Source organism: Guillardia theta (assembly GCF_000315625.1).
Source record: "Guillardia theta CCMP2712 unplaced genomic scaffold GUITHscaffold_128, whole genome shotgun sequence".
In the NCBI taxonomy this organism is placed as follows: domain Eukaryota; class Cryptophyceae; order Pyrenomonadales; family Geminigeraceae; genus Guillardia; species Guillardia theta.
Window position 1 is genome coordinate 167821 of NW_005434546.1, and position 22016 is coordinate 189836.

The 22016-nt window shown below is 49.2% G+C and overlaps 6 protein-coding genes across 6 annotated transcripts; 4 read left to right on the top strand and 2 right to left on the bottom strand.

The window, feature by feature from the left end:
- Nucleotides 1–171: 171 nt before the first annotated feature.
- Nucleotides 172–4139, top strand: GUITHDRAFT_118490 (hypothetical protein; the record flags this gene model as incomplete). Its single annotated transcript, XM_005822292.1, has 24 exons — nt 172–388; nt 441–521; nt 572–624; nt 843–955; nt 999–1063; nt 1106–1639; nt 1712–1751; nt 1798–1883; nt 1928–2010; nt 2057–2122; nt 2177–2242; nt 2287–2355; nt 2410–2546; nt 2678–2889; nt 2937–2984; nt 3025–3068; nt 3114–3209; nt 3256–3317; nt 3375–3471; nt 3514–3577; nt 3626–3720; nt 3784–3864; nt 3917–3949; nt 3990–4139. 24 exons carry the CDS (start codon nt 172–174, stop codon nt 4137–4139), a joined length of 2592 nt encoding a protein of 863 aa, XP_005822349.1.
- A 948-nt stretch (nt 4140–5087) lies between these two features.
- Nucleotides 5088–6173, bottom strand: GUITHDRAFT_146568 (hypothetical protein; the record flags this gene model as incomplete). Its single annotated transcript, XM_005822293.1, has 1 exon — nt 5088–6173. One exon carries the CDS (start codon nt 6171–6173, stop codon nt 5088–5090), a length of 1086 nt encoding a protein of 361 aa, XP_005822350.1.
- Nucleotides 6174–9048: 2875 nt separating this feature from the next.
- GUITHDRAFT_155526 (hypothetical protein) lies at nt 9049–12150 on the top strand. The gene is made up of 16 exons (XM_005822294.1): nt 9049–9090; nt 9148–9699; nt 9748–9833; nt 9879–9980; nt 10033–10110; nt 10154–10192; nt 10239–10343; nt 10385–10452; nt 10508–10655; nt 10707–10774; nt 10822–10900; nt 10950–11062; nt 11112–11183; nt 11236–11589; nt 11636–11826; nt 11876–12150. The coding sequence occupies exons 1-14, from the start codon at nt 9072–9074 to the stop codon at nt 11363–11365; spliced, it is 1659 nt and encodes a 552-aa protein (XP_005822351.1). The 5' UTR covers nt 9049–9071; the 3' UTR covers nt 11366–11589; nt 11636–11826; nt 11876–12150.
- Nucleotides 12151–12508: 358 nt separating this feature from the next.
- On the bottom strand, nt 12509–13115 carry GUITHDRAFT_118493 (hypothetical protein; the record flags this gene model as incomplete). The annotated part of the gene is made up of 5 exons (XM_005822295.1): nt 12509–12545; nt 12592–12628; nt 12795–12843; nt 12892–12988; nt 13036–13115. The coding sequence occupies 5 exons, from the start codon at nt 13113–13115 to the stop codon at nt 12509–12511; spliced, it is 300 nt and encodes a 99-aa protein (XP_005822352.1).
- A 1610-nt stretch (nt 13116–14725) lies between these two features.
- On the top strand, nt 14726–16445 carry GUITHDRAFT_146570 (hypothetical protein; the record flags this gene model as incomplete). The annotated part of the gene is made up of 14 exons (XM_005822296.1): nt 14726–14742; nt 14793–14856; nt 14882–14956; nt 15021–15072; nt 15124–15206; nt 15253–15301; nt 15351–15400; nt 15489–15541; nt 15590–15621; nt 15880–15934; nt 15977–16051; nt 16093–16148; nt 16200–16303; nt 16431–16445. The coding sequence occupies 14 exons, from the start codon at nt 14726–14728 to the stop codon at nt 16443–16445; spliced, it is 780 nt and encodes a 259-aa protein (XP_005822353.1).
- Nucleotides 16446–19732: 3287 nt separating this feature from the next.
- GUITHDRAFT_118495 (hypothetical protein) lies at nt 19733–21806 on the top strand (the record flags this gene model as incomplete). The annotated part of the gene is made up of 3 exons (XM_005822297.1): nt 19733–21580; nt 21620–21707; nt 21760–21806. The coding sequence occupies 3 exons, from the start codon at nt 19733–19735 to the stop codon at nt 21804–21806; spliced, it is 1983 nt and encodes a 660-aa protein (XP_005822354.1).
- Between the last annotated feature and the right edge of the window lie 210 nt (nt 21807–22016).

Below are 22016 nucleotides of genomic sequence, written 5' to 3' on the forward strand. Positions count from 1 at the left end.
TTCCATCACTGAACACACGAGCGATTACTGACTTGATCGCGATCACATTCAACTGATTGGTTGGTTTTTACTTCAACTTTCTACTCTTGGTCTCTGTCTGTAAACTACTTTCTACTTTTCACGAATCAGTCAATGCTGATATATATCCTTCGAAGTCCTACTGTTGTTGATATGATAGAGTCAACTGACAACTCCACTACTGTCAAGAAGCTCGAGGTCGCGTTTATCGACACCATTTTGACTTGCATGCTGGGGGAGAGCAGGGTTGAGCAACAAAATGCAGTGTCAATGATCAGCCCATACCATTCGATGGAGGTAACAGGCCCCTATCGAACGAATCTCTACAGCCAGCATAAGATTTCGCAATCGAAGAAACAAATCCAACAACGTGATCTTCGTGTTGCCTGTGTTTCCCTGGGCGTCAGTTGACAGTCCTGCAGATCAACAAAGCCCTCGATCTTTCGCTGACTTTTACTTTGTCGGAGGGAAGAAGATATTTGTTTATCCTCCTCGTAAGGCAGGTGAGAGTCAGTGTCGAGAGGTTCACTAGCCTGTGATGGCTTCTGATCAGCAAGTGGGATCGAATCTCGCAGCGACCAGAATGACCGACAAATCGATGACCTGGTGATGAGATTGATCCTTACAAGTACACTGAAAAATCACAGAAACTCGAGCTTCTTGTCTCAAATGGATTTCGAGCTCACGACACAAGAAATGCCATCACATTCAACGCTCAAGGACATCTGATTTGCTTTGCTGGCAAGGTGAGGAAACTGAGTGATTTGTTTGCCGTGTTGCATTTGCCTTGCATCAGGACTGATAACGTGAATGAATTTGCGCAGCTTTGTGTAGTTCACAGTGGGGTAGACAATCTTGATGCTGAAAGCTCGACGCCAAGCCTCGAGGAGGAGGGCAGAAAGCAGAAGTTTTATCGCGGACATGACGCTGCAGTAACGTAACGAATCCTTATGTGTTCGAAATGTCTGAGAGGTCAGCAGCTGCTTGACAGTCTACAAAAACGACAGCTCGTCGTCGAATATGAACGGTTGGCTCACAGCTTCCGGTATGCACGAGTTTGTGAAAGTCGTTTGCTGAGTCAGAGCAGGGCAAGAAACCGCTTATTCCCAGAGGAGAGACGCGTATAGGATGACTAGAGATGGAGCAAAGGGCACTAAGAAGGAGGAAGAGATGACCAGACGTTGTAAGCATGCCTACGTGTGCTTATGGAGCAGCCAGACCATGGAGGAATTGGGAAGGATAGGATACGAAGAGGAGAGATTTTACGGGTCCATCCTTTCCCTCTCATTTTCCCCCGATGGGAAGCGACTGGCGTGTGTGACGGCAGACGCTCGTCACACTTTGACTGTCTGGGATTGGCAGCGACAAGAGAAACTTGTCGAGGAGGCTGCGAGCCAGCAGGAGGTGCTGGGAGTGTCTTATTGCTCCCTCCCACTCCCTAACAACATTGAGATCCTCGCGACCTTCGGCAAGCGACACGTTCGAGTTTGGAAACTCCGCGGGCTGGAGCTGAGCTCGATGGGGAGGACAGAGATGATGCATCGTGATGATGCGAAGCCTCGGCTGGCGATCTGGGATGTGACAAAGAAGCCTCCTTCCTTTAACAAGCCGAGCAATATAAGTAGAAGAGGGGGATGGGGATGGGGATAGGGATGGGGAGACAAGAAGATTGATATAACTTACGGGCTGGCAGGCATGGAGCAAGCAGCTTCTGAAAGCTACCTCAAGACCTTGTAAGCAGAGTTACCTTCCTGCGCTGAGGTGACCGAGAGGACACAGGTGGGCGTCAAAGCGTCCTGGTTTCATGGCAGGAGAGGGCAAGTCAGTCTTGATTCCTGCCCAACAGACCAGCAACCGCTGGTCAGGTCTGATCGTCATTGAAATGTACCAAGCTGAAATGAGAGGACAGGAAAGTCGTACGCAGCTCACTTGCCAGATGCAGCTGCCATTGCAGACGGGGATAAAAGTTATCGCATAATGCAAGCGAACATGGTGAAGGAAATTGATGATTTGAAATCAGCTGATGGAGAGGAGGAAGGTTGAAGATCCAGGCGAGAAGAACGTGGGGTGGGAGGCCAATGTATTGCTTCAAGTCATCCAATCGGTATCTTCTTCTCTTCGCACCTGTTTCTCTTGCTTGTTTGATTATTCTGCCTAGCGACCCGACTTTGACCCACGAGCCACCACCAAGAGAGACCTGCGGTTTCAGGAAAAGTTGATCAAGGTGAGGAAGGTAGCTGGAGATTACTAGATTGACTTGCGGCCTAGTGTCTGCCCTCTCAGCCGAGCATTCATGGTAGGATGGCAGTCTTTGAAATGCCCGGCACGGAAGAGGGGGTATTTCCTTCCTTTCCCTCCTCTTGCTGTCCTGACGCCCTCAAAGAGCTCCAGGCAGGACGCGTATCAGAGCATAAAGCAGGTCGCTCCACTGACACTTCAAGAGGAACGCGCCTTTGCGATGCTGGAGGAGAAAGGCTGGAAGAGACCGTTCCTCGCAAGACAAACGGAAAACCCCAGAGTCACATCGAGTGAGAAGATCGCACTGAAAGGGACCCTACGAGGATCCCAACCTGGCTGCAAGAGGATTGCAACCCCAAACCATATTCTGTGTGTAGGGTGAGATATGATGAAGTCGAGGTGATAGTCTGACGTGATGAAGGTTTTGCCTTCCAAGACAAGATTACAGCGACAAGAGCAAACAACCTGAAACTGATATCATTTTATTGTGCGGAGGGTCAGATGGAAGGGTATACCGGTTCCAAGTTACGACGGATAGGAAGGAACCGAACCTGTTTGACCAGAAGGTTTCTCATGTTTGGAGTGATGGCACCGAAGCTCCCAAGATAAATCTTCTCGAGGTTCATCTGGTTGGTTTTATCATTGGTCAGCGTTTTTCAAGGTGTCTTCGTGCCACTCAGGCCCTGTAAACGCGATTTTCACGTTCAAAGATGGGACTTTCTTCACCGGTTTCCTCTTCCTCTCTCTTACCATTCTCAATGTGTGCAGGAGGACAAGATGCAATGCTGAAACTGTGGAACTCGAATATGAAGGTGGGGGCGGCGAACATGCATCTGCCTCTTCTCATTGTGTTGCAGCCTTTCTATTCCATGGAGATCGACGGGTGTATAGCCGAGTGGAGGTTGTCGAATGCCGTCCGCCATTTGGATGTGTTTCGCTACGAGTCCACCAAGGTGAGAGACAGGACAGGAGTCGCTTCAGTGACCAGACTGCCATCAGCAAGGGATTCGCCTGGATCGCGCGATAGTCGCGGTGGGGACTGACAACAGTGAGATTCATAGGTGAGAAGATGGAGAGAACGTGTCAGTTTGTGTGAATCACAGCCCAACCTTGGTCAGGTTCCCTGTGGAGCCGACAAGATTTCGTGAGATGGAGAAAGAGTGGTCGCCTCTTGACCCCTTCTCTGTTGTCTGGGCATGGAGGGATCCTATCCAGGTGAATCAGTTTCGTTCTGAGCATCTTCTCAAGGGTCGGTAGGATCATTTTGTCGGTTTGTCCATATCATATACCAGATTGCTTGCTGCTCCAAGTGGCGTCGGCGGTTGGAAGGGAAGCATCCTGACAAGCTTAGTGGCTCACCCGACAAAAGACGGATACGCGGCAATGTGCACGATGAGATCAGATGCCTCTGCCCCATCATGCTTGCAGATTTACAACGACTTTCTAGACCCACTTCCACACAGAGTGAGTTAGACCTTGACCCATTACGATAGTTGCATCTGCTGGGCGTTCATTTCTTTCTGTCAGGTCAACTTTGAGGAAGCTTCTTTCAGTGTCGACTACAACCCGGATGGGTCACTGCTGGCGGTGGGGTCAAGAAATGGAACCGTGAGACAATCGTGACAACCTAGTTCGTGATTTCTCAACTTCCTTGCTCTAGGTCACATTCGTTTCTCACTCCACTGCCACAAAGGTACCCTCAGCTCCTTCTTCATGTTCTGATCTGCAACTAGCTGCACACTGTCGAAGTCTCGACCCATGCCATTCGCCAGATTCGCTTTGGCCCGTGTGGCAGGAAGCTTGTTGCTGTTTCTGACGATCGTAAAGGTGAGGCGGAGATTGTGAGATCTGAAACAAGAGAATACAGCAAAGACTACATCTGACCATGACCTCTTAGTTCACGTATTGGTCTACTCGGGGGAGGGTGAACGAGAGAATAAGTTCACCGATGATTCTGTTCTGCTTGCTCAAAAGACACGTTGGTACTTGATACTTTCTGCCGTTTCTTTACTCGCTGTAGGTTTTGTTTCAAGTGGCGAAGGACATGCGTGCAAAATCTCTGGTTTGGATTGGTCGGTTGACGGGCTGTACCTGCGATCATCAGGTGCGGAAGAAGACGTTTGCTTGCTCTGACAGTTCAGGAAGGATCATTCCATGAGCTGTTGTACTGGGTTGTTGATGAGGATGGGATCATAGTGCAGATAGGGAAGCAGGGACTGCGGGTAAGCCTCTCTTTTCCCTTGTCGGGCCTTCGACATCTTTGTAGGTGAGCGACCTGCGGAACATCACGTGGCGGTCCACGACATGCCTCGTGGGATGGGAAGTTCAGGCAGTGTGGAATAATGATCTTCAAGGCAAGAAATATGCAGGACCGGAGATAACAAGCCTAGCATCGAACCACTTCACAGCTGATGTACTATTCCACATCTCACGCTTTTCATCCACCAATTCTACTTCATATATCTCCATACTCCTACTCTTCTTTGACTGATCTGTAGTTTCCACACTTTCTTGCTTTCTGCGATGAGGAGGGAACATTGGGTCTATTGAGATATCCTGCAACCTCCAATGTACGTGAGTCTCTCCCCGAACACGAGATGACAGCTCGAGCAGGTACACAAGCAGACCTACAGGGGCCATGCAGGACCGGTTGCTGCCACTGCTGTAGGTCATGGTGGAAACATTTTGATAACGGCTGGAAGGTAAATGTATCAAGGAGCGATGTTTATCTGATTTATGTCAGGCATGATTGCTGCATTCTTGTATGGAGACTTCAAGTTAAGGAAGAAAGGACGCCAACGAGAAGCTCAACAGCTCAGCATGTGCTGGACTCATAACGCAGCTCTCATCTTCTGCTTTGGCTTGAGTTGGTACCCTTGCTGCTCCAGAGCATCTCGGAGCGCGGCCAGGATCGTCAAGACAATGTCACTGCGAGCGTTCACGCCCATCAGACCAACTCGGAAACACTTTCCTGCGAGCTCTCCGAGCCCGTTTCCGATTTCAATCTGATACTTTGAGAGGATGTAGCTGGTGACCTGCTTTGGGTCAACGCCCGCTGGTACTTTAATGGTTGTCAGTGTTGGCAACCGGTGCTTGTGGTCAACCAGGAGCTCCAAGCCCATCGCCTCCAGTTCCTTCCAGAAACCTTCTGCTACCTGCTGGTGGCGTCTCCAACGACTCTCTAGTCCTTCTTCCCTTACGATCTCAAGGGCTTCACGAAGAGCATAACACATGGAGATTGGAGCCGTGTGATGATAGGAGCGAGCTCCTCCTCCTCCCTCTGTGAGGTAAGCTGCGATCATTCGCATGTCGAGGTACCAGTTTGCCACTGCGGTCTTTCTGCTCATGAGCTTCTGCATTGCTCGCTTGTTGAAACTTAATGGAGCAACTCCTGGAGGACAGCTCAAGGCTTTCTGTGTGCCCGCATACGCAGCATCGATTCCCCATTTGTCAAGGAAGAGAGGAACGCCACTGATGGATGTCACGCAGTCTGCAATGAGCAAACAATTGTGCTTCCTGCATAGTTCGCCAATTCCTTCGAAAGGTTGACAAGCTCCAGTGGACGTCTCAGCATGAATCAAAGCGAGAACAGCCGGCTTGTGCTTCTCAACTGCAGCCTTCACTTCCTCATAGCTAAAGACCTCTCCCCATGGCTTTACCATTGCCTGCGTGACCGCACCATATCGTTTGCCCATCTCTACCAAGCGATAGCCAAAGTATCCATTGCAGCCCACAAGAAAAACGTCGCCAGGCTCAATGAGGTTGCAGACACAAGCCTCCATCGCAGCTGATCCTGTTCCGGATACTGGAATCGTGAAGTCGTTTGTCGTCTGGAAGGAATAACGGAGGAGGCTTTTGATGTCTTCCATGAGCTCGAGGAAGTAGGGGTCGAGGTGTCCCACCTGTGGCAGACTCATCGCTGACAGCACTCGTGGATGCGCATTTCCTGGACCGGGACCGCAAAGCAGACGGAGCGGCGGATTGAATTTCTTGACCGCTGGAGCATGAATTTCCTCATTTGTGGAACTCATTGGTTCTCGTACAATCTGGGAATATGTGTTAGTCTGCAAGAATTGTTTGCCAAATGTGACATTGACCAGCAAAATGTATCATGTCTGCCGCGCACTTGAAACATCAAGACAACGATTCAAATAACAAGTCTTGATAGCATGAATGATGAAAAGTACACATACAGTGCATAGTAATCAAATCAGTTTTTCGCATAAGTGCGCATGATTGGAATGGGCAAGACAACCCCTCGAGTATTCATGAGTGACAGCAGTGCTGTCAAGAAGGCGGAACAAGAGAACGGGTTTGACCAAACAGAAGTACAATCACAAGATTTCGCGTTCAAGAATGACGAGAAACAGTCATCTGGGTCTTCATCGAGCAGTAGATGAGATAACTCCCAGCGAAACATTGAAAGATAGCAGGCCGGCAAGCATGTGTAAGCAGGAGCGCACGGGAGGTCCAAGTACGTAGGGGAAGGATTGGGGGTTCGCTTTTTGTCGAATCATTAAAAGGACCCCTGTGTTCCTATTCGAGGTGGAGGGCAGAAAGGGGGTGGGTATCTTTTGGGGTACTCAAAACATGGGACACGATCTAGCAACGATCCGAGTCCGTCACGCGGGCGGTCCGGAGTCCGGCCCGGCCCGGCCCCCCGGGGCCGGGGCCCAGTCCGATCCGTCACTGCTGAGTCGTCGGACTCCGCCTGCTACTACTAGTGACACTGTCAGCTGTTCACTGAACGGTTGTAGCCGCAGGCTTGAATTTCGAATCATGAGCCTCAGTCAACCGGCGTTGAATCGCTGGGCCGCCGCGGAACTTCGGAGGCTCGGAATGCCGGGCCGCGGGCTAGGGCTTATGAAGGCTGGCACTCATCAGTGCTTATCAGGCTTATCATAGTATCGGGAAGCGGCTCCCAGTAAGTCTCTATCTCTCTTCATTGTCCCTGATCTGTACTACGGTACGGTCCGATCAGTGTCACGGTGCTGCAGCATCCCGACCGCCGGCCGCGTCCCGGAGCCTCGCCGGTTCACTTGCCGCACTGCGCAGTCTCATCGTATCCGAAGTTGATCGGACTGTGACTTGGAACTCTGAGTGACATTCCGGGCCGAGTCACCGGGGGCGCGGCTCCAAGGCTTGTTCGGCGCCGGGCGGCACTGTCAATGTACCGTCCGCCGGTGTGACTCGCCACGGCCGTCAAGAGGATGCAAGTTCCTCCTGTAAACCAACTTTCACGACTAACTGGCAGGCTTAACCGTGACGTGTCCTGGCACCCGGTTGAACCCGGTTCGATACCAGACTATGTTGTATACATCATTGTGATACACAACACAGAGAGTGACGAACTTCGGACTTGAAGAGCCTGCAATCATTGCAGATCGGACTCCGGCGATCATCAGTGCAGCCGGACCGTCGCATCATCGACCGGTCGGAGGAGCCCGTCACGGCCAGTGGTGTTGACGGGGCACCCTCAATTCCCAGTGGTTTTGTGTGCATTAAACTCGGTCTTGCAAGTTGGTAGCCTAGAATACACGGGCAGTCTACGGACCGTCGCCGGTCTCGCCGGGCCACTGAGTCTGGTTTCCGAGCGGCGCACGGTGCCACGGTATGCATTAACTTGTCCGTCTTGTTGCAGCTGAAGCCTGCCGCGATATCATCGAGCGGCGGCCGCAGTGAGCCTTTACTGACCGCCGGTGCAGTCGGCCGGGGACCGGGCGGTGACGGTGACGGCGGCCGCAGTGACCGTGACGGAAGGCTGCCGCTCACTGAGTCATGCGGCCGCCGCTCAGTGCCAGTTTGAAGGTGGGCCACGGCGAGCCCGGGCCGGTGGGTCCGATCCCGGTCAGTCAACCGTGCCCCATGCCTCAGCCGTGAGTCGGAGCCGCGCCCGGCCGGGCCGGCCCGTGCACTGTAGTGGCCCGGGCCCGGCCCCCCGGCGCAGTGCCACCGTACTATGATTAATCCGATTCTTTACTTAATAAATATAATACTTCATGTGAACTTTAAAACACTAAAACTGATACCGTACCCGGTACTACCGTAGAACTTGCAGAATCGGAGTACGGTTACATTACAAGTTATTGGAACGAGTTTGTACCAGGCCGGAATAGCCGGGTAGTACAAGAGGTGTAGTAGAGGTTGAGTGTACCGTACCGGTCTCTGGTTAAAAATGATTTTGCTCCGACCGGCGTGGCAGCCGTTACGGTAGTACGACAGAGAGCCTGACAGCAACTCCTCGGCGGAACGGAATATGAACTTGAGTTCGAGGGGGTGGGTAGTCAGAGGCACCCAGGGGTACTCAAACATACTATCAGAGGGCTGCTGGAAGGGGAAGACGGGTTTGGGGTTGGAGTGGATATGGGGTGGGGTGATTAGCAATCTCTGCCAAATCATCCATCCCCTAGTACTTCATGAACCCACCCCCTGTTTGTAACACCTGTCTTTTGAAAGACTACCTGGGGTCCTGCACCCACCCCCCCAGACTCACCAGCCGTCAGAGCCATGCGCGGGCTGCTGAATTTGCTTCCGAGCATGACGGAGAGCTTAGGGAAGCGAGTGAGGGAAGATGCGAGGATAGAAGGCGAGATGAGTGCGTTTAAAACATTTCAATCTAGTGGTGATTACGACTAGTTTCAGTGGTACGACTAGAGATCTGACAAATATATTACAAGAGCGCTGCTGTGAAGATTTTTCATACTTTTTTCACTCTTGTTAGATTTGGAAGAAGAACTTCCAGATTTTAACCATTCATTGGTGTCAACATGGATTTGACGATTGCAACTGCAGGAATAAGTGACTGCTGAATCATCATGCACAGAATCAATGCAGGTTTTTTGCATTTTTTTTCTTTCGACGAAGCGAAGCATCTGAGCCATGATTTGTTAGGATCTGGCACTCTTGTGTCCGGAGTAGGCATTGCATTCTTACAGGATGTTCAAGGTGAAAGACAAACATATGTCCATCGTATCTACAAAGGTGGGAGTGCTGAGCAAGACGGCAAAGTTCAAGTGGGAGATGTTCTAGAGAAAGTGGAGCACCTTCCGGTCCATGGCAAGCCTTTGTCTGAAATCAAGCACATCATGCTGGGAGAAGTCGGAACTTACGTGAATCTTCTCTTTAGAAGAACAAATCCAGACGGCTCTATTGTCCAATACGATGTTTCCTTGATGAGAGGACAGACAGAGTCATTCCTTTTGAAAGAGAAACAAAGACTTCAATCTTTGCTCGATAGTGACAGGAAGCAGATGCAACATGCCGAAATTGAAATCGAAGCTTTGAGAGGAGCGTTGTACAGGGCAGATATGCACAAGAATCAAGACTTCGATGAGAAACAGCATCTCACAATGGCTATCAAAGAAAAGAGCCTCAAGATTGAAGAGTTGCAAGCTTTGATCATCAGCATTCAACAAGAAATTGACAATATGTCAAAAGATCTAGGTGAAGATCAATCGTTGTGAATCATCCAAACTGATGAGGAATATTTAGTTGACAGCTCCGACATCAAAGAAGAAATGCAAAATCTTACGAAAATGCTAGCGGATGCTGAATCTCACATCATCGCTGCCAAAGAGGTGGATCAGAGATTGAAATTCATTCTATCTTACAAGTCTGCGCAGTCCCTTGAAAAAGATCAGCTCTTGACCCAAGAATTGCAAGACAAATGGAAAAACGAGAAACTTGCTCGTACCAACTGTGAGACAAGGATTGCCAAATTACAGGTAGATTGATTTGATATCATGACAAGAGGATAAAACTCAAGACATACGACAGATGGAGTTTCCTGCGCGAGAGGAGCAGGAGAGAAGCTATCGGATGCATCAAGAGCAATTGAAAGCTAAACTCGAACAAGTATGACATACCATTCTCATGCTGTACTGACTCATTCAAACAGTCCCGAAGCAAAGCCATGGAAGAAATGAATGATGCTTTGGTAACATTATTCGTTGTGCAAATCGGTTTTGATTCTTTTGATACAGAGGCGCAAAGAAGAGGAGCTGCGAAAGCTGAGAGAGGCGGAAAAAGCTGAGGCAGAGAGTGAAGAGCAGTTTGCACAAGTTTCGGCAAACAATCAAGAGATTCAGGTTGACTCATCATGAGAATTTCAGCACACTAATTCAAGAAGGGACGTGTGAGAGAGACAGAAAAATCTTTGCGAGCAGCTGAAAACGCCAGATTGGATGCTGTGAACAGGTACAAGCGGGCTTGTGATGTATCTTTATTCCTCATGGGATACACGCGAAATCAGGAATGAAGTTCTTATGGCTGAGCTTTCTCGAATTCGGAATCAGCTCCAGATGCGAGAGCAAGTCATCAATGATCTTCAAGCGAAGATTGAAGAGGACTTCGACAAATGGCAGATTTCTTTGACCTCTGCAAAACACGGGAGGAAACAGGTTTATATCTAATTTACAGTAATTCTGCGGTGGGACTCTAATATCTGAAAGGATGAAATGTCTTTCTTGGATGCTGAAAGAGGGCTCAATGAAGAAATCAGGAAAGTCCAACAAAATAGGTATTGAGGGTCCCTTCTGTTCCCTAGTACCATTTACATGTTTACAGGGCTGACCTGGAAGATTCTATGATGGAGATTTTGAGAAATTTGGAAAAGAGACAGATCGAGCTGGAGAGGGCACATCAGGTTTATCAGTCAAATTCATCCACAAGGTGTTGCACTTAATTCCTTGCAGGACTTGGAGAGACTCCTTGCAGAACAGAGAAACAACACTACGTCCCTTCGAGGAGATGTGCAGAACTTGACGCAGCAGCAGCAAGAGACTGAAGCAGAAATCCAGAGATGCAGGTGTGTTGGTCCATTAGTTGAAATCATTTGTTGACCACGTTTTCAACAGGAATGAGATTCAACGGATTGAAGCAGCTTGCAAAGTCTGCATCCAAGAAACTGGATTGTGTGAACAGCGGAGGTAAATGGGGGCGCACATGCATTGAAGGAGGTTGGTTCTGACAAAACCCCAGGAGCCATTTGAGTTCTGAGTATGATATGCTCATGCGAAAGGAGCGCCTTCGTATCGAATACATGGAGCAAACCCAGGCTCTCAATAAGCAAGCGGTAAAATTGCCCCTTCCTCATTTTTCTGTTCACTAGAACCATTTTAGATGGAAGAAATCGAGAAAGCTCTACTCGAAGTTGAGGAAAGCAAGAAAACAATTCTGAAGGACAAGGAAAAGATTCAGGCCGAGATCGATAAATGCGCTGGCGCCATTCGGAAATTCCTTGAGGCCGACAGAGACCGAAAGCAGCAAATGAATGATTTTCAGAACAAGAGAAAAATTATTCTTGATGGAATGAATTCCATGCTCTCCAATCAGGTATTCTGCAAGAGTTTCTCAGTTTCCCAGGAATAAAAATTTGCAGGAGGATCTTAAGAAGATCATCGAAGAAGTGCGACAGCCTGTATCGAGAGTCCTGTCTTACTACAATCGAAGCTACGCCTCAGTTGCTCCAGCTTCTGCGTACAAGAGTTTCGAGATCTCAGACAAATCGTTCGAGAAGTCAAGCTATTCTACGTCCTACTACTCGTCAGAGGGCTCCTTTCCCAAGTACAGGTTGTTTAAGCTCTGGGATATCTTGAACCAATACTGAAATTCGTAATAGCAATCGGAGCTACATTTACTCGAGTGTTCCTTCCTATAATTACCAAGTGGCAGGATCAACGCATCATTTCACTTCCAACGATGCTTTGGCATAAACGAGCAGACGAGACATACCATATAGGCATGATGAAACTCGAAAGAAGAGACTGCTATGCCCGAATCCACAACCTGGCAGAGCACTTTCCGATTCGAAAATGTGATCAAAATTTGATTTTAGATGGAATGTGTAAGTGGTTTTGTTAGTTGTTTACCCATTGAAAACAAATATCAGACAGCTAGACCAATTCTCTTTGTGACCGGAGCGACAAACGATCGGTTGATATTTCCTGCACAATGTTTAGCTTTCTGAGCAGGGTCATTCGGGACTTTCTAACCTAGCACCCGGGGTATGAAACGAAAGACTAGAGGGAGGAAACACTTCTCAAACAGAAATTTGGCCGCCTGATAGTAGAGATATTGAGCTGGAACCAAGTGCTCCATGGCCATCATCTCACCTGAATGAAAAAGACAAATAGAATGTGCGGTTTCCGTCTGAAATTCTGTCAATTTACGGTGAACGTATGATGTAGTACTGACCTCATCTCTTGCACGAAACGCTGAGGAAGCCTTCCATCAAGGGAAGGAGCGGAGGGACTCAAAATTTCAACAGAATGAAGGGTTGCAGCCCAAACCTGTTGAGACAGGTCAACGAAATCGAGCAAAGAAACTGAAGGCAACCGGTCCAAGTTTCTTGAGAACATGCTGTGGTTGAGGTCTGTAAGCAGGGTTTTTTGCCAACATTGGCTGGAGTAGCTTCACAATCCATTCGTTTTTCTGAAATACGTTCAGTATTTTTGAGAGCTGCCAGTAGCAAACCTTGTCAAGTAGGACAGTTACTTGTCTGCTGAGTTCGTCATTCGAGGTGGAGATTTTGTTGATACACCATTGCTCAAAGTTATAGTCAACTTCAGGAAGCTCTTCTTCCATCATCTACCATGAAACATAAGCCATGAAAGGATCCCACAGCCACCAGCCAACCTTTCTTAGCTGAGTCGTGCTTTTGCTGAAAGCAGGAATAAGTGCCCGTAGAGCAGTCACTGCGACGCAGAAGACATCAAAACTCCAAGGATATTTCCTGCTCTCAAATCAACTTTCGTGGCAGTTGAATTGGCTAGTCACTACCTGTTGAGCTTCAACTCAGGAGGTGCATAGAGGGGATCGACGGTGTCGTCAGTCAATCCTCGTCGCAGGGTTGCACCCATGTCGCAAGCACTCCCGAGATCTAGCGGCTCATCTTAGCTTTACCAGCCAATTATTTGTATGACTTACCCAAAAGCTTCAAGGGACAGCTTCGATCAGTGGGAACTATGAAGACGTTCTCAGGTTTCACGTCCCTGTGTATGAGCCCTGCACGGTGCAACTGAACGATACTGCATAAGAGCTCTCCAAGAATCTTGACGAAGAGATGAATTCTTAGAACGTCTTCTCCTGTTGGACTTGCAGGTACATGCAGACTTTGTTCCAGATGTGAAATATCTTTTGACAGGAATTCATCCAGTGTCCTCCCTTTCTCTCTGCGGAAAATGAGCATCTGAGAACTAGAAATCTCTTTCGGCAACCCATGAATGTATGGGGGTTTGCACTTTCCAATTAGAGTAGCCCAGCGTCTTCCATGCCTAGGAGGAATGCTACTGGTTAGTTTCTCATTGAAATATAGCTCGTTTTGCAACAGTCTTTCGGCAAATTCATCTTTGAATGCGAGTTTGACCACAACTTCTTTTCCACACCTTGTTTCACCAAAGTATACGGCTCCAAAGCCTCCAGCTCTGTCCGGATTGTTCCACTTGATGCTGAGATCGGACACAGAGAATTTCGATGTCATGACGATTGGAGAATGCCTCTGGTACTCTAGCTTGGGGCTAGCATACTGAATTTTTGGTATTGAGAAGGCACTAAGGAATGCAGGTTCATTTGATGATACTTGATGAGTACATGACATCAAGATTGGTAATATCAAAGTAAAAACAGATCGGTATACACTCACTCCCATATGCAACATCATTTCTTCACCCTGAGTGGTTCAGCTCACCTCTCTCGTTATCAACACATCCAAATATCTTGAAGCAGGTAGGAGAATTCTGGTATCAGGCTCTTCGAACACTCGTTTGCTCTTTCTTTTGATGGTTTCCTTCCTGCGATCTCACAATGGGTGCGACTGCAGCCTGCGCAATGCAACTTCCCTTGTCCTCCCTCGCCACTATGCCAATAAACGGCAGATTTCCCTCACCCCCAACCCACCCCACCCCCACTGTTCCGGAATGACCTTTATAGAAAGTACCCCTACATGCTGGAAACTCCCTAAAATAATAATAACAGAATCGGATGTTGATTGACTCTGAGGCGAATCCGCAGAATCTGCTGAAAAGGCAACACCCACTATTCAGCTAGCAAGCGATACGCAACGCGACATGCTGCGGGAGGTGATATCTCGTTGAATGGATTCGATTCTTGATGGTTGCTTTTCCCAGTTCCTCATCGACTGGGTATGGCGAGTAGTGAGTGACTACTACGCTCGCCTCAAAATTGGTCATCCCAGTGTGATCTTGGCAGGACACAAGGGCACAATTGTAAACAGTTCGTTTTGCTCGTCTTCCAAACTAATGTTGGAGTTAGAGAAAAGTAGCTGCATGTCCGAGTGGTAAGCTTGCAGCTTCTGCATCAGGCGACCATACTTTGAGGTATTCTTCTCATCAAATCTGTGTTGACATCGTGTTCACATGTGCGCAACCAAGGATATGGAATATTCAAGACAAAGTTTGTCAGGCTGAATGTGGCTCGGTTCCGAAGAGATTTGCTGAAGGGGAATCTGGAGATGGTCACGGGCACCTGGTGACAGCGATGAGTTTTCATTCAATGGCATGTTGACTTTATGTTGGCAGGTTACCTGCGTGTGCTTCTCCCCTTGTGGCCGACGGATTGCTTCTGTTCGTTTCTTCGTCGAGGGTTAAACAATCTTAAGTTCCTGCAGGCTTCCTTCGACAAGACAGTAAGAATCTGGGATACTCAAGGAAAGCCTATTGCAGTTCTGCACGGACACACACAGGTGAGTTCAATCGTCTGACAGTGAAGGAGACAAATTTCTGTCATGCTGCTGATTGAGTTAATAGGTGATACATTGCTGTGATTGGTCCCCTTCTGGAAATCAAATCATTAGCGCTGGTCAAACTCGACAATTTCTCTGCAAGATTTGATTTGACCTTTGTGGAATAGGTGCAGATTTTGATATCAGGGTGTGGGAGCTTGAGGGAGATATGTGGGAGACAGTTGAACCTAAGGATGGCAGCTGTGTCGAAGTAGCTCAATTCACTCAAGTGCTATGTGACACTTTTCTTTTTTAAGTTCGCCTTCTCACTTGGAGTCCTTGACGGGGTTGACAAGCATACTGAAGGTAGTTCGGTCATTTTGCCTCAAGGAAGTGGCTGACGGTGAAGCAATAGCTGAAGATCTCGATAAAGTGTTTGTTCGCATGACCAAGCGAACTCGTAAGGTGATATGTTCATTTTCAATATTCCAATTCGTTTTTCTGTGTAAAGAAAGCAGAAACTGTTTGATGGTGTTAACCATGATTATGTCAGGCTCTTCCCCACCTCAAGTGTCGTTCGCGAGTCATGAAGGGGCACAGCGGGAGGTGAAGGAACTAGAACTGTGTGCTTGTATGCTTCTCATCGTGTATCAGCGTCCTTTCATGTGCATTTGAGCCAAAGACTGGTATTTTAGTTTCCTTCGAGTTGCTTGCTTGTGACGTCAGTGTGAAGGGGAGCATGCTATCTCTACAAGCTATAATGGAGAGATCAAACTCTGGAAGATTGGCCGTCACAACGGGACAGCAGTTGAAGAATTATTGAGATCCTCAAAATTGATCGCTTCGCCTGTGATTTGTTGTGCATGGAAGCCTGATGTATCATTAGAGTTGTTTGACGAATTTTCCTGATGCTTTGCACATTCAGTCATCTATGATTGCAGCAGGAACCGAAGCTGCAGTCTGCTTTCTGCTTCAAGCAACAGACCTGAATGTTCTCTGGTGATGTATTGTTGAGTGCGATACAAGCTGATGGAGAAACAGGAGAGTTGATGTCGGAACGGCATACGTTACTGAGGTTGCATTCATGAATTTTGTAGACAAGGAAGAGAAGCAAGAGTAAGTAGTTGTTTCATGCTACTGTACCTCACTGATGCAAGGTGTCTGGTTGCCGCTGCTGGAGATTCTTCACCTCTTTGCTGGAAACTTCAATCTGGTTTTTTTTATTTTATGGGCATGGACGTTGTTCAATTTGCATGGTTTGCAGGAGAACGACGCTCGGTGGCAGGCAAGTGTTTAAAGAACATGGTGTGCTTTGCGAAGATCGATTGTCAGAGAATCATTTGTGGTTGCATCGGGAACAATTTACAGGTACTGCACTCCCTCGTGCCAACACTTGTTGCGGATAAAGTGTTTTCTAATTGTGATGTAACCTTGTTCTCTCTTTCTAACCGACAGAGTCCTAAGGATTTTTTATTTTTTTTGACATTGCTCGCAGATACTTTCGATATGATCATTGGTTTTTTCCGTTTTTCGTTTTGCAATTTTTTGTGTAATTGTATTTCTTACCTGTTGGTCATTTGGACTACATTGGCATTGTCTTTTCTCTGATTTTTGTAGTGTGTATTTATGAAGAATTTTGATAAATCTTCCAACAACTCTTGCAACGTCACGGCTTTTGCGACTTTGATGGTCTGGGTAGACCAACAATTCAAATCTTCTGCAAGAATGTTTGTTGTCAGCATCGGCAAATAATCCACTAAACAGCAATGCTCTGGAGCTTAGTGCCGGAAGGTATCAGTTAAGTTTTGGGGAAAGCAGTAGGCAGGATGAGGTTTAGGGTCTAGGGTCTAGAAGCGCCGTTTATTCCAGGCATCATGGCTGCGCGCCACACGCAGAGGTTGATGGGTCGTTTGCAGTAGCTGCTCATCACGAATGGTCTGTCAATGACAACTCATCCTCGTTGCTGAACCCTCCTACAGAGATTCTCTCCTCTCAGAGCCCGTCAGGATCCTCAGACAGGATCGCAGGATGCTGCAGCTGCTGGTCCGATGGGCAGGATGGCGCGAGCAGGGTCAAAGGTGCTTTGACTGCCCATGAAGTTCCTCCTGATCCTCCTCCTGATACAAGTTCCTCGTGATGCAAGTATGGTTATACACCAGGCCACTTCTTTACATGGTTATACACATTGGCATGTTTGGTCATAGATCAGTGCAATTATTGCTATACACACATGTATGGTTGTAGATCATTGCAAGTATGGTTTTCAAGGCATCGTACATGTATGGCTGTAGATCATTTGCAAGCTTCAAGTACAACTAACATACCGTAGTACAACTACTGAGTTGCTTCAACATAACTTTGAGTAAACAGCCTGCCAGTAAACAGCCCATTCCCTCGGCTTTCCCGGCGCCGGGCCGGGCAATAATGATTGAGTAAACTAGAAAGGATAGTAGTAAAGTCCTTTGAGCGTATAAAATGAACGTGGTGAACCCGAGTAAACTACGTGAAGTAACATATTAGGACGCAAGCACTCATCCGAGAGGAGGAGCTTGCAGCACAACAAGTCGCGTCCGAGAGGAGGAGCTTGCAGCACAACAAGTCGCGTCCGAGAGGAGGAGCTTGCAGTACAACAAGTCGCATCCGAGAGGAGGAGCTTGCAGCAGCACAACAAGTCGCGTCCGAGAGGAGGAGCTTGCAGCACAACAAGTCGCGTCCGAGAGGAGGAGCTTGCTGTACAACAAGTCGCGTCCGAGAGGAGGAGCTTGCAGTAGCACAACAAGTCGCGTCCGAGAGGAGGAGCTTGCAGCACAACAAGTCGCGTCCGAGAGGAGGAGCTTGCAGCAGCACAACAAGTCGCGTCCGAGAGGAGGAGCTTGCAGCACAACAATTCGCAGCTGGCCAAGACAAGACATCTCCACGATAGTTCTCGATTCCTTCACGAAGGGTGCAGTCAAATTCGCGATCCCAGGGAAACCAGTTCCTCCACCGTTCAGCATCGCTCAAGTACGTTTGATGCCCGAGAATCAGCATGCTCCTGTCGAAGCGCTCTCTAGCGGAATCCCTCTCCCCCAACATCACAGCCTTCTGCCCTCACTGCAGCAAAACAGCCAGCACGCAGAGCACCCTTGCTTCCCTGGAGTAGACGAGAGAAGCAGCAGGACGATCCATATCCCGGAGGTTGACAGCGAATTGCAGATCGGAAAGAGCCTGTCACTCTTGGCTAAGCGAAGTCAGCAGGTAGTGATCGTGCTGCCCCCGGACTGCATGATGCAGCTCGACTCGATTGTGATTTTTTCGGGGCCATCTACCCTGTGCGACATGGTGGGCACCTCAGATGCAGTGCCAAGGGAGGGGGACAGCGAGAGGGAGGTCCGGAGCTTTCCGCCAAGCATGGCACGAAGTGTGACCACGTGTAAGGGATCGAAGTGGTCAGACATGGTGTGCATGGCGCTCATCATCATTGTAATTGTAATGCTATTTGTACAAGTCATGCTGGCGAAATGAATTTTGACTTTTAAATTGGAAAGGAAAAGCAGTTGCTAGCTACCCAGCAGATAGTTACCGAATGAATTCATGAAATGTTTCGCTCCAAAAGAAGAAATGGGTAAGTCAAACACCTCAAGCCTTCACAGAGCAGCTGGCAAGGATCACGTGTCAAGGCAATGCTCTATCATAGGTGAGCAGCCGCGTGACCATCTCACCGTCGGCCCGCGGGCGGCTCAGTGGTGAAAGGTCAGCACAGATTGACATCCTGCCGCCGCCTTCCACACCGCTGCAAGCTCCTCCCTCTCCACCTCAACTCCAGCCGCCGCACCCCCCAGAGGATACACAAACAGAGCAAGCCTCGAACGATGCAAGGGGGGTTAGGGAGGAGGAGGAGCCGCACTTTCCTGCGATGGATCGAAGGGGAGTGCTGCATCAACTTCAATGGGCCACTTGGGAGGAGGAACAAGTAGTAACAGCACGTAGACACTCTCCCAATGCAAGGAGAACAGAAAAGGTCAGAGCAATCATCATGGGTGGAGATGCACAGAAAGGATAACACCCCAGGCAACGTCATCTCTCAAAATGTCAATGGATGCAGCCAATTTGTGCTGAAGCACATCCTGGGATACCTGATTGAAACCTACCAGCCAAGCGTCGTAATATTGCAGGAGGTCTTGGTAGTGGGCGGAGAAAAGAGATAGCTCTCCGAACGATGCTCAAGAAAGAATGGGGATGCTACCGAGTGTTTATGACGAAAGGTACAGGGGAAAGGAGAAAGGGTAAAAGTGATCTACACCTTTGACGCTGGCACATGCTGACCTTCTCCCCCGCCCCTCCCCCTCGCTTAGCCACTTCGCCATGTCGGAGGGGGAGCGGGTTTAGGGTTTAGGGTTTAGAGCGCCGGTTATTTCAGGCAGCGCCGGTTATTTCAGGCAGCGCCGGTTATTTCAGGCAGCGCCGGTTATTTCAGGCAGCGCCGGTTATTTCAGGCAGCGCCGGTTATTTCAGGCAGCGCCGGTTATTTCAGGCAGCGCCGGTTATTTCAGGCAGCGCCGGTTATTTCAGGCAGCGCCGGTTATTTCAGGCAGCGCCGGTTATTTCAGGCAGCGCCGGTTATTTCAGGCAGCGCCGGTTATTTCAGGCAGCGCCGGTTATTTCAGGCAGCGCCGGTTATTTCAGGCAGCGCCGGTTATTTCAGGCAGCGCCGGTTATTTCAGGCACCATGGCTGCACGCGTGGTGTAGGGGAAGCTGCCAGGGCGCCAAGGAAGCTGCAAGCGAGAGGTTTGTATACTTCAAATAGCTTTCTAAGTATGGTTCTTCAGTATGATGAAAATGTTCGCAACCTGCTGTATCGGAGATCATGCCAATACACGCAGAGCGGACTTGTGGATGCCTCTGTCCTCGAAGCTGATCTCGTCGAGAGGGTGAAGAGCTTCGCGAAGCGTTATCCGAACAGCAGGACAGCCCAGGCTTGCAAGGCTGTGGAGGGATGCACCCCCGACGCTATCGCAGAAGCCATCCGCTCGACATGTCAGCAGGCACGACGTGAGCTTCTGCAAGAAGCGATGACTGGATGGAGTGACGCATCCAGAGAGTGGTTTATGCAGCAGATTGAAGAAGCCAAGAAGGAGAAGGTCGAGACATACACCGCCTCAGCAGGCAACGAGGTGACTTCCTTCATCTCCATGACTCTCCTGGGCATCTCCTCGGTGTATGTCAACCATGAAGAAAAGCTGAAGAAGAAATTTGAAGAGATCGGACTGATCGTAGACTCAGTGCAAGAGAGTAAAGCAATCATGTGGAAGGCTCCGTATAGACCCGAGATAGCGAGTGCTGAGGAGATCCCGGTGACTGTTTCCTTCCTCCGCAATGCACAAGCGGAGAAGCTCTGGCAGGGAAGAGAGGACTTCGCGATCGATGGTCGCAAGTTCACAGCTGTACATGTGAGCATCGTGCACGATAGATCTTTCAAGATTCGAGCCAAGAGAGGACCCTGGGGCAAAGGGGGCAGCTTGGCAGAGCTGACCCACCTGTTAACCTTGGGCGGCATGACAACGGCTGAGATAGCTGCCGTCTATCGCTATCAGCTGCTGCGCCAGTCCCTTGCAGCGGTCCAACTCCAGCCGCTGGCAGGCATGCTGGTCGCTGGGGCGCCAGGACAGCAAGTCCACAAAGGCTTAGGTCAGAAAGGCTTCGTCGCTGTAGGGGCCAACGTCATCTGGAGACAGAGGGAGGTGGAGTGGATCGTCTCCTCGAGCTGCCCAGAGGCGAATGATACAGCATTTCGAGCTTTCCGAGAGAGCGAAGCGATGGAGGGAGTACACCTGACTCTGTTCAGCGAGGACCCGAAGATCAGAGAGGCGCTCGCAGTCGAGTTGACAGCTGATCGCTTTGTGTCCAGAAATAAGTTGAAGAAGGCATCAAGGATGCAGAAGAAGGCAGGCGGCAAGGACGGCAAGGAGATCAAGATCATCATCAAGTCGACGGCGGCATCTGGTCGCTTCACGAGGAAGGAGATGGAGGGGCTGTGCAACGGCGGCAACACGTCTATCGCAAGAGTCAAGAGAGTCTTGTTGGAGATCGCTAACAGGCTCGAGATCAAAGTTGAAGGCATCGACATGGAGGAGGATTTGAACACCAAGTCCTGGAACGGGTCCAAGCTATGCATCCTCCTCGGCTCCACGGAGGATGCTCGACGCATGATGAAGGAGCTGCCCTTCTATCTCGAAGGCGCAGCAACCAAGCTCGAAGCAGTCGGCTTCGACAAGGAGCCTGAGGCGGCTGGTCAGCGGGGCACCAGCGACGCAGCGCAGCGACAGGAGGAGAGCGAGGGAGAGTGGCTGGAGTTTACAGACCTGGAGAGGATCACAATGGAGGCAGCATCTCCGTCAAGCCAAGAGGACATGCAGCTCGTCAGCGAGCTGTCAGCAGTCATCGAAGATGCAGCTTCTTTGAACGAGGCGGGGACGAGCGAGCCGATCAAGCTGGTCCTGGACAAGGCCGTTGGCAACAAGCTCTTTCAATGGGGGAAGACTAACTCACCATGTTGTCCTCACTGTCCAGACCGAGAAGAAACCTGGGGTCATGTTCAGCTAGCGTGCAAGCAGTTCCAAGATATGATTCAAAAAGCACACAATGAAGTCATGAAGAAGATCAAGGTAAGACTGCAGCAGAGTTGGAGGAAACAAAGGGTACAGGTCAATTCATGGTGGGAAACTCCAATACGCATCGTGATGGAAGCGATGGGGACTTCAATGCACCGAGAAGGGCACTGGATACCTGACGGTTGCTGCTACTTTGCAAGCATCAAACGCATTGTCCTCATCGAATTTGCAAGGACATCGGAATATGACGGAGTCGAACAAACAAGCCTGGAATGCCTGAAGAAGAAATTTCAGGAAAAGGAAGAGAAATATGCCCCCCTACGAGCAGAAATCACAGTTTTGCTACCTGACCATGAAGTTGAACAAGCAACATTCATAGCAGGAGTGAAAGGATCGATCATGGAAAGGGAATGGCATGAGAATTTCAGGGTGCTAAGGGTGGATGACACGGAATGGGAAGGCATCAAGACAGCAGCAATCAAGCAACTGC

Bases quoted from the DNA above. Each gene is read 5' to 3' on its own strand.
- GUITHDRAFT_155526 (XM_005822294.1), top strand. The intron at 10,193-10,238 runs GTAACATTATTC...CTTTTGATACAG, and splicing joins AAGAAATGAATGATGCTTTG to AGGCGCAAAGAAGAGGAGCT. The intron at 11,184-11,235 runs GTAAATGGGGGC...ACAAAACCCCAG, and splicing joins GGATTGTGTGAACAGCGGAG to GAGCCATTTGAGTTCTGAGT.